At 55.3% G+C, this 10,644-nt stretch overlaps 2 protein-coding genes across 2 annotated transcripts in view; both read left to right on the plus strand.

The window, feature by feature from the left end:
* LOC104130567 (methanethiol oxidase-like) overlaps positions 1-1,606 on the plus strand; it is a 14,241-nt gene extending 12,635 nt beyond the window's left edge. Inside the window, exons 7-8 of the mRNA XM_035899131.1 lie at positions 1,054-1,284; positions 1,529-1,606. Coding sequence (XP_035755024.1) covers positions 1,054-1,284; positions 1,529-1,606 — 309 coding nt within the window. The remainder of the gene's footprint in view (positions 1-1,053; positions 1,285-1,528) is intronic.
* Positions 1,607-6,656: 5,050 nt separating this feature from the next.
* On the plus strand, positions 6,657-10,543 carry LOC104130568 (methanethiol oxidase-like). Its single transcript, XM_009643622.2, has 6 exons — positions 6,657-6,660; positions 7,833-7,945; positions 8,483-8,668; positions 9,163-9,283; positions 9,860-10,042; positions 10,290-10,543. The coding sequence occupies exons 1-6, from the start codon at positions 6,657-6,659 to the stop codon at positions 10,541-10,543; spliced, it is 861 nt and encodes a 286-aa protein (XP_009641917.2).
* Positions 10,544-10,644: the final 101 nt, after the last annotated feature.

The following is a 10,644-nucleotide window of genomic DNA, read 5'->3' on the forward strand; positions in this document are numbered from 1 at the left end:
GCACGGTGCGCTTCTGCCTGTCCTGCCTTTGGTGGGCGACTCTTGTGCTGCCCTGGGAGCTGTTTGTGGCTTGCTGTCGCCCTATGGGCAGGAGCTGTGCCGCCTGCCATCGCCCTCCTGCTGCTCCGCCGGGGATCCGCAGTGGGCAGGGCGGCTGCCAGCCAGGAATCTCACCTTCCCGCTCCCGCTCTGCCCCGGCAGGAGCAGAGCTCAGCTGGTTTTCCTTGGCGTTTGCCTGTGCCTACAGCTTCTCCCTGGCTGAGGCTGGGAGCAGCGTCCCTTGAGCCTGGCTCATGAATCCTGGTGGCTCAGCCACGGAGGGCATCCAGCGGCTTTGGCGGAGTGCAGCGTGCCCTGTAGCATCCGAGCTGTTGTGCTGTGCACTCCTGACCACCCCTTCTCATCATATATGGGAAATCAGATTCCATCTCCTTCATGAGGCTGCAAATCCCGTTCATCTTCCCAAGCCATGCCTCTATGAACAGATTAGTCTGCTCTTGCAGAGTATTCTAGACATCAACTGTATCTGTGGCAGGATCCGTCTCGCCCATCGTTAGACCAGGAGGCTCTGGAGGTGGACACGTGTAGTTGCCTGCATTGCCCACGGAGAGAGAAAATGGCATCCTGGGGGTATGTTCCAAGCCATTCAAGCTGGCCATCTCAAATAGGGCAGCTGAGCAACACCCAGAAAAATTACCTCTGATTTATCCTGTCCTGAGGGCTGTTTGCCTAAAATGCTTCAAAGCATCGTGAACTTCTGAATCCCGTGTGGAGGGCACTGGAAGCACCCTAGCCCTGGCTTCAAAAGGAACGTTTACTGCTGTATTATTTATTTAGATACTCGCTGTTCAGGTGTTCGTTGGCATGGGGGGGTGTAATCCAGTTCCTGAAGGTATTAAGGACTTCAGCTCTGAGCTCTCCCCATGTCTCAGTCGGAGACGTGCTACCAAACGGAAGCAGCAAGCGCGCTGTTATCCTCGCCGAATCCCTCCCGGTGCAGCAAGGCCTAAGTGCCTGTTTGCATTAAGGTCCCTTCTTCTCTCTGCCTCTCAGAGTGGAATAATTCTGCCTTTGACTGGCAATGTGATCCACCGCCTGCCCGTGCCCAACCTGAAAGATGAGCGTCACCACTTCGGGGTGGAATGGAGGCATCACGCGTTTTGTAGGTGTGTCATCAAAGAAAAGGAACAAGCTGAGTCTTCTGAATTTAATTTTTTCCTCATTTTGTGTGGTGGATGTGAGGACAAACTTCCGGGCTCCCTGGCTGTGTACGCTATGCCGAAGGTAACATGCCTCTGGGAGGGAGATGGGATCTGGAGCTGTTGGAACAAGATACAAGGAAGAGGAGTTTTGGATTACCCCTCGATGCTTGTGTAGGCAAATATGTAACTGGGGCTCATCAGTAGGCACTGACAATGCAAGTCATTAAAAAGGAGATCTTAACTTAGGAACAGGAGGGGAGACACTCACATTAGGATACAGTTCCTTTTGTCCATAATACCAGCTTTCCTGTTCTTTTCCCGAGGAGGTTGGTGGATTTGGAAGGAACTTGGGCGGCTTTGCATGCTCCCGAAAGCGGCTTCTCTCCTGGAGCCTGCTCACCTGACGTCGGGGTGTACCAATGCAAGGAAGAGCCCGCATTCCTTTCTCTGTTTGCAAATGTAGTTGTCAGAGAAGGACGTAAAGTGACTTTTTTCAGCAGACTTTGTCCACAACTGGAATCACCACGGTTTAGTATGTTCTGTAGGAGCCGTGTCTTACTCCTGTGGTCTGATTGAGAAAGAACAGTTCCTCCACTGGCCTGTATCTGCACCTGGCAGACCAGCGCACCCCGTGCCCTCCCATTGCCACGTTCCTTTCTATCTGCAGTGCAATTTCATGTTTCTTAGTTGCCCTGCGTTTTCCCTCGCCCACCAGAAGCTTTCTGGTGAGCGCATGCATCAGCCTGCCAGCTTCAAAAAATCGTCCCCTTTTCCTCTGCTTCATGTTCGCTGCTGATGGGAGAGCTGGGACCGCTCCGCACACACGCTGCCCACAAGTCCTTGGTGCCTACTGATGGAATGCCAGCCCCCCCAGCAGTTCAGGGAGGAATGACAAATAGGAGTTGGGGCTCACGCCGTGCATTTAAATTTGTCAGCAAAGCTCTGCTTCGGACCTTCATCAGAACCGATGGGCAGCTGCTTGTAATCAGCCTCCCCGCGGGGCAGGGTCGGTAGGCAGCGAACACGGACGTGTGGAGCCGGGGGGGCTCCAGGCTCACGCTCTCTAAGCCACATCTTGAAGAAGTTAACAGAGAACTTTGTTCAGCTTCCCGTACCACGTCGGCAGCTTGTAAATCAACCTCCAGACCTTGCCCCTACTGTTCGAGGTGATGAGTTGGGCCTGTTTTGACACAAGGGTTGGATGATGCGGTTTTCCTTCTGCTCCTCAAGAGGGGAATGGGCTGGAGCAGAGTGAAACCCTCGGGAGATGGGGAGCCGGGGGAGGTCTAGGACAACGCACCTCTGCTGGCATTTTTTGCTGGGACACTGGCACTGTCTAAAGCCTTTCCAAACTCTGCTGCGCTCAGGGTGCTTAGTGCCTGGCTGCCCTGTTTGGACGCGACAGAGGGCCGTAGAGAGAGTGCGGAGGCCAGGTCAAAATCATGGGAAAGGGGGATTTAAGCATGCAAGACGATGAGCAGTGCTCAGGCAGCCTGGGGAACCTCCAGGCTGTTCTGGCGGGGCGAGGTGGGAAGCGAGAGAACGTCCCTGCTGGAGAAGTGGGGAAGGCTGGAGACGGCTCCTGTAGCCGGGGGAGTTCTTGCCTGGGTGTTCAGAGCAGGCTTAGTGTCCTTGGTGAAGAAAGGTCTTCTCCCAGCACATCCAGTGCGCTGTGCCAGGCTGCATCAGATTGCAACACCCGGTCTTGCCCATTATCAAAATTATAGCATGTTCTTCCCGGCCAGGGTTGGACGAGCTGGTCGGGAGGAGGGGAGTCGTTGCCGCCTCAGTGTGGGCTGTGCAGTGAAGCCCCTGATTGCTTTTCCGTGTCGTGGCTTCCCACCTCCACCTGCCGCAGGGAGCTTCTCCCGGGCCGAGAGCAGAGCACGCTGATTGTGTTCCCCGCCAACCATCGCTTGGCTAATGAGTGGAAGGCTAATGAAGTTTTTAATTAGCAGGTGTGCCGGTGCAAGAAGAAGGGGCAGTGAGACAGGCACATCGTGGCAGTGAAAGCGTGCACAGGAGGCATCAGCCGAGCTCCCAAAATTGCCTCTGATGGAGCAGGAGCTTCTTGCGTGTCCTTGGGCCTGGCCGTGCTTCCTGCCAGCAGGCAAAGGGCGGCAGCCAGCCAGGTACGGTGCCTGAACCTGCCTCTTGGTTTGGGTTGGAGAGAGATGGGCCGTTCTGCCCGGCTCGGAGCGCATGGGAGAGCACTGGTGAGCTCTGTGCAGGGGAGCAGAGGAGAGGGAACGGCCGTTCTGAGTTGCTCCGAGGCGGACAGCTAGCTCCAGCTGCAGAGCTGCTCCTCAACCGCGGGCTTCCTTCTGATTCATGAGATGTGAGGTCTCCAAATCTGCCCGGTGCTGATCGGATGCCAGGTTGGCTCCCAACACTGGCACCTCTTTGTGAGCCCAAGACAAGCTTGTGGCCCTTAGGAGATGTGGATGAGTTTGCCCCTGAGAACTAGAGATGGAGACAGATTCTTCCCTTCCACTTGCGCAAGTGTGGTCCCAAACACACGGCATGTTGTCAACACGTGTGGGTTGCAGTGTGATGAACCGGAGCGTTGACAGGCTACAGGCACTGCAACAGGCAGTCCCAGGCTGAAAGCTGTCCCAGGCAAGCAGTACTGAAGTCTTTGTGCTGCATTTTACAGAAAAGGCTGTACCAGCGACTTCCACATCTCTGCAGAGTTTGCTGTTGAAGGGTGGGATGTGCAAACTCCTGCAAATGCCATGCTGCAAACCCTGTTCAGAAGCAGATATCTAGAAAATAAACGCCTTTGAGAATTAGTGTAGAAGGGCTGTGGCTGTTCTGAATCCAGGAGAAATCTGGCAATACCCTGCCAGGCTTAGAAAGCAGCGCTCCTCCCCGAATCATAGATTCATAGAATCATAGAATCACTTTGGTTGGAAAAGACCTTTAAGATCATCAAGTCCTTCACCTTCAGAGCGCTGCTGGCTTCCCACAGCTAAAATAAAAGTGTTTAACGTTCATAGAGCCATGAGCGGGGCAAGAGCCGGTGTTCAGCACCCTGGCTCTGACAGCGTTGGCCTGTCAGTCTTTGGTCTATCCAGTGTAGGCGTGCGATGGTCTTTCATTGCGTCCCCACGCCATTTGGAGACGGTGACATCCTGTACACATCAAACCTGGTTTTACACTCACCCACTGAGGTCCAGTGTGGAGCCCAGTCCCTTAACCCAGTTTGGCCTGGTGCAGCTGAACTACCCTATGTGCAGTGTAGCTCTTTGATGCCTCTTTCTTCTGGCATCCTTTGCAGTTCCTCCTTACGGATGCTAGTTTTTCTGACATCCAGGAAAGGTTCCTTTGTCGGGGTCCTAGGTGGATCACAGAATCGCAAGGGTTGGAAGGGACCTCAGGAGATCATCTAGTCCAACCCTCCTGCTAAAGCAGGTTCTCCTAGAGCATGTTACACAGGACTTTGTCCAGGTGGGCTTTGAATACCTCCAGAGAAGGAGACTCCACAGCCCCCCTGGGCAGCCTGTGCCAGGGCTTGGTCACCCTCAAAGTAAAGAAATTTTTCCTCATACTCAACTGAAATCTCTTATGTTTCAGTTTGTGCCCATTGCCCCTTGCTCAGTTAAACGGGCTGCTCTAATGCTGTGGAAGAGCCTTCCAGAAGTGTCTCCATTCCATGCCTGATTTAATATGAGGATAGAGTTTCTTTCCGTGTGGTTACTCTTGCCCAGGGTCTCAACTTCTTTCAGAACACAAGGCTTTCAGCCATTGCTGTGCATGCTTTCTCCTTTCATCCATCATATTTTTTTAACACCTTCTCCTTGCCTTGTAGTGAACCTTGAAGTACCTGGGACGCAGCTTGTTGGGAGTAACCGTACATCGACTGGTGGCATGGAAGTGTCTGCCTGTGGTAGGTAACGATCCCTCTCCAGGCTGCCTTCGCCTCTTGCGCCGAAACTGCTGAGATGGATTTCTGCTAAACAAACCACGAGTTATTCCAATTGCAGCAGTTTGATGCTCCTTGCTTACAGAAAAGACCAAACATTTGGCTGCTGCTGTGTCCACTTGTCACGTGTTTAAAGTGCTGCTCTGGAAGCCATCTAATTACAGCCCTAGTGAGATGGGCTAAGCCGTCCTCTCTTCTGATAGAGATCTCCCGAGGGCTCCTTTAATGGCGCTGTCAGATGTTTCTGCATTCCTACATGGAGCAATTACTTACCCCGTGTAATTTGCCCACTGATTAAGGACTTCTTCCACAAGATGTGATACTCGTTCATGCTCCACGGCGCTTGCTGCTTTCTTGCTGCTTTAGGTGGCAGCCAGGGTCATGGTGGTCTCGGGAGGGGACCCTTCTTCCAAAACGCTTCTCTCCGCCACCACAATCCCTTTAGCCGAGGTCTCTGCTGTTCCCGTGGGGTTTTGTGGCAGTTTAGCCCTGTTTCAACCACACTGGTGCCAGGCACTTTGCGGAGCTGGTGCCTGCCGTGGGGCCTTGGCTCTTAATTGACCAGACTGGTGGGGAGGGCAAGTGGCCACTGCTCAGGCACTGTTCCGCTGTGCGGAACTGCCCTGAATCCTGAAGGTTCCTCTTTCCCACGGCTGGGCCGGCTTTCCCCCATGGAGATAGAAAGCAGGGAGGCAGCAGGCACGGCTTGGCCTCGTGAGGGCTGCATCAACAGGGGCACGGACTGTACCTCCTTAGGCACCCGCTTCTCGCCTGGTGTCTCCTCCAGCTGCTTGGTCTCTGCGGTCTCCTCTGATTTCCGTGCCCCCTGTGTCCTGTGAGCGCTGTGTGCCAGTTCCCAGCCCTTAGAGCCCAGAAAGCCTTCTTTCTGGTAGAGGCAGCTCTGGCCCTGGCTTGCTGAGTTGACACCGGGCAGCCCGTGCCTTCAGCTCAGCCCTCGGGCAGAGACGTGCCTTCTGTCAGGGTCCAGATTTCAGAGGTGCCTTTGGTGGCCTCCGCAGGCTCAAACCTTGTAATTTGCAGAGGGCTGCTGGTGGGGCCGCTTATCTAGCTGGACTTCTCATCCCTCGTGTGGAATTTGCAGGCACTGCACATTGGCATGGCAGGAAGCTGTGCACGGGGGATGGCTGTAATTAGCGTGTGTCTCGGCCGGGACCTGGAGGCCTCCAGAACCAAAGAAGTCCCACTGGGAGTCACCAGAGCCCCGGGATCAGATATGGGAGGTTGTGTTTAAGGAAAAGAGCTGCATGGACCAGCAGATTTTTCCTCTCGATTGGTGGTTAGCAAGGCGGAAACAAGGCACGGCGCTGGCCTGGCACCTCCCAAACGCTGAGGAGCAATGGCTCCTCCCTTGGCAGCTTGCTTTCTCCCCCCACCCCTTGCCTTGTATATAAGGCCCCCTGAGAGCAGCCCGGGCACACCACAGCCCACTCCAGCGAGGCAGACGGCAAGCTGCACCTCCAGGTCCAGCACCTCTGCTCTTGAGGAGAGGGAACCAGACGGCCTTCGGCATGGGTAAGAGATTCTCTGCAGCCTCCCCACAGCCCCCAGCAGCTCCAAGGCTTGTAGCTCCAGCCAGGGTCTGGCTCCAGCTGCTGCCCAGAGGCTGCAGACACCCCACCTTGAAACCGAGTCCCACCTGGGCACGGGCAGGTTTGTTCCTCTGCGGCGCTGCCGGAGGAGAGAGGTGGGATGGACAGTTGGCGTTCGGTCCAACTGGTGCCCAAGGTCTCTTTTGCCTCACTGCCTGTCTGCTTCCAGGGGCTCCTTTTTGCCTTGAAAAGCCACTTCCACGTGGCTGCAGCATGCGTGGGGAGGGGAGCCTCCCCTGCTGCTGGGGAATGGTCAGGGAGACAGGAAACCAGACTTACTTTCCAGGCGAGACCTTCAATAGTGCCCTGGTTCTCGGTGGAAGCTCACTTTCCTTCATGGGGCACAGAGGATGAGGAGGGACCTGAGCAGCGGTTTGATCTGTGCTACCCTGGGTGTCTCTTTAGGGAGAGATCCTCTCCTGGAGTGGAGATGTTCTCCTGCCACAACAGAAGTCACTGCTGGTCCCAGAGGTGCCCGCTGATGGCTGGGGTGGGAGAAGGTCCATGGGGTGGGACAGAGTCTTCTGCACGGGCACCTTTTGGGGATGTGGACGCTTCTCATTTCACTCTTCTTTTCTTCTCCAACCAGACAGATGCAAAGTTCAGTGCTATGAGTACCCCACCTGCCCTGACGTTGTGAAAGGCAAGTCCTCCTGAGCCGGATTTGGAGTGGGGGGTATCTGGGAAAGAGCTTGGCATTAGTGGAGACCGCCCTCAGTTACCGGTGTGTGCTGAGCCCCTTCCCCCAAAGGGGGAAAATGGGAACTCCATGGAGATCCACTTTTGGTGTTCCTTTACCTCTGGGTCAGTAATGGAACCAGGGATCAGTGGGCGAGGAAGGATGGGATGGGATGCGATGGGATGGGATGCGATGGGATGCGATGGGATGGGATGGGATGGGATGGGATGGGATAGAACAGAACAGAACAGTTCCAGCTGGAAGGGCTTACAACGACCATCTGGTTCAGCTGCCTGTAGGAAGGGCCCAGCATCCAGAGAAATAAGCTCAGTCCTATCTGAGAGTCTGTGGGAGCTTTTCCTTTCCTTCCTGCCTGGTTCATGGCGGGTTTTAACACGAGCTTTCTGTATACCCAGTTCCGAGAGAGGAGATCGCCTATGTGACCTGTACCTACCGGTCAATGTGCATCGACCAGCCTGACTTCCTGGCCACCATTGATCTCGACCCCAGATCTCCATGTTATGGCCAGGTACCTGTGTCTTGACTGTGCTTTTACTGGGCTGTTGGCCAGCTGCTGGCTCTGTGCTTTGTGGTGCCCCCAGATTCAGGAGATTTACTCTTTTTTGGTGGCCAAATCCAGATTGCTCTGTCATGCAGGCTGCCTATGCCTTGCACCTTCTTGTCTCCCTACATCCTCCCGTCTCATCCATCTGCTCAGCATGGAAAGTGGTCTCTAGGTCCCAGGTGGTTTAGGGCATCCAGCACTTCTGCTGAGGTCAGCATGTTTCTGTGGTGCTGCGAGGGCAGAGGGGTTCTGCTACGCACTGTGCCAGCCCGCCTGCTGTCATCCGGCACGGGGAATCGGCGTTTACCTGTCTCTGAAGGCTGCAAAGTCAGGTTCTCTGCAACTACTGTGCATCTTTGAACTGATCCATCCCATTTAAGCTTTCCCCTTTCCACAGATCTCCTTTAGTGCAGGGAGCGGTGTTACCATCCCTAAATTCTTGGTTGCCTTGAAGTCCCCACTTCTCCCTGGGTGAACCCTACCTCTACCTTGACTGCCTAGGTGATCCACCGCCTGCCCATGCCCAACCTCAAAGACGAGCTGCATTCCTCGGGCTGGAGCGCTGGCTGTACCTGCTTTGACAATATCACAGTGAAAAGGAGCAAGCTGATTCTTCCCTGTTTGATTTCTTCCCGCATTTACGTGGTGGATGTGGTTTCACAGTGCCGGGCTCCCAGGCTGTGTAAGGTATGCCTGAGGGGGTTCAAAGACAAGTTTCTGGGAAGGAGTTGGGAACTGGTACTTCTGGACTAATACCCAGGGAAGAAGGGTTCTCTCTTCACCTTCTCTTCCACCCTGGATTTAGAGAGCTGGGTCACGTTTCCCTCACGGCTCTCTCCTTTGCGGGCCAAGGACGGCTCCGATCATCATCGTGATCCTTTCTCTGTGCCTGTTGCTTCCCGAGAGAGTCTAATAAGTGGAGTCACACCACAGCCATGCAAGCTGTTACGAGTGAGGCGGTGCTGCGTTCCCGTTGTCTGCGTAGAGGGGAGCTCGGAGGCTTCTGAGCTCGTCCCCAAGGAGGAGTGGGGCCTAGCAAGGGCGAGGTCTTGGGCAGAAAGCTCCTGCAAGCGCCAGAGATTGTCAGAAGTCTCCGATGGCCAAAGGCTCTGCCGGGGAGTGTGAGCTGAGCTGAGCTGAGCAGTGGGAGGCTGAAGCACACGTGTGTCGCCTTTTTCCAGATGATTGAGCCCGTGGAAGTCTTCTGGAAGTGCAACAAGGGATACCTCGGTGTGGTTCACAGCCTGCCTAATGGTGACATACTGATTTCCAACATGGGAGACCCAGCTGGCAATGGAAAAGGTGCGTTTTCCCATAGTCATTCCAGTAACCATTCCTCTGAGAAAAATACCGGGCTTCAAAACTGCAGACTTGGAGAGTTTCAAGCAGCCAGCTTGAGATACTTGCTCAGAAGTCCCAATCCTCCTGTGCCGGCATAAGCACAGCGATCCCCCAGGAGCCTGAGGTGCAGAGCATGGACACGGAGATACGTGCTAGAGGAAAAGCCGGTCCCTTCCGCGGGTTCAGGCTCTCAGCCTACGTGTCTTGGCGTGTCCTAGCATGGCTTGATGCCCCGACTGCGTGAGAGCGGGGAGGTGGGGCGAGCACTGCCAGCACGGGTAGCTTGGCCGCTGGAAGCAGTCAAGTGAATATTAGCCTGGGATCATTTCTGGTCCCCAGAACTCCTGCTTAGCAGGTACAGGGACCTATAAGCACATCCGTACCCAGCAGAGAGCTGTGCAGCCTTTGCAGCTCGGTATCGGAAGGCATAAAGTATTGGGAAGACCCTGGCTGTCTCAGCTGGGCTGATGCACAAAGCACGTTACCTGTTGGGAAGCGCAGTGTGGGATTTGTCACGTGGCCCCTTCTTGTTCACAGGTGGCTTTATTGTGCTGGATGGAGAGACCTTTGAGCTGAAGGGGAACTGGGAAAACGTGTGTGAGGTCCCCCCCACGGGGTACGACTTCTGGTACCAGCCATGCCACAACGTTCTGGTCAGCTCTGCCGGCTTAGTCCCAAAATGTGCGGGGTATGGATTTGATCCGGACGACTTTGGGAAAGGTGAGGGAACAGGGGTGCAAGTGCTGAGCCAGAACTCACCGAGGCGGTGGGAGCTGCTGCAGGACGTGCAGCATCTGCCCTTAAGACAGGCTGGTGCCTCTTCTCCCACTGCTCCCCAAATCACGGCAGTTTCTCTGCCGCCCCTAGCTGGAGGCTGCCATGGCTGTCCCTGTCTGTGAGCATTTTGGGGGGGGATGCGTCTCACGGGCAGCCCCCTCTCTCCTGACCTGGTTTTCCTTCTCCTCAGGGATCTTTGGGCGCCGACTGAATGTGGGGACCTTGCCCTGCCACACTCTCATCCAGTGCTTTGACCTGGGCGAGGACTCTCTGCCCCTCTGCGTTAAATTCCTCCACGACCCCAATGCTGCTGAGGGATACGTCTGCTGTGCCCTGAGCGGCATCGTCTACCGCTTCTACAAGTGCGAGGCAAGTGTTGTGCCAGCGGGCAGGGGAGACCCGGCCGTGGTGAGCTACGGGGGGTGGAGAAAGGTGCAGAAATAACAGGGGGCCGCAGAGAGGAAGGGGGAGGCGTGGGGCGGGCAGCACCCAGAGCCTGCTTTGGACGTGTAGGCTGGAGAGAGCGGAGCCTGTTCTTCCACGGA

The sequence above is a fragment of the Egretta garzetta genome, unplaced genomic scaffold (assembly GCF_000687185.1).
Source record: "Egretta garzetta isolate BGI_Z169 unplaced genomic scaffold, ASM68718v1 scaffold668, whole genome shotgun sequence".
NCBI lineage: Eukaryota > Metazoa > Chordata > Aves > Pelecaniformes > Ardeidae > Egretta > Egretta garzetta.

Coding starts and splice junctions, on each gene's coding strand:
- LOC104130568 (XM_009643622.2), top strand. Junction 9,284..9,859: donor CCCAGCTGGCAATGGAAAAG/GTGCGTTTTCCC, acceptor TCTTGTTCACAG/GTGGCTTTATTGTGCTGGAT. Junction 10,043..10,289: donor TCCGGACGACTTTGGGAAAG/GTGAGGGAACAG, acceptor CCTTCTCCTCAG/GGATCTTTGGGCGCCGACTG.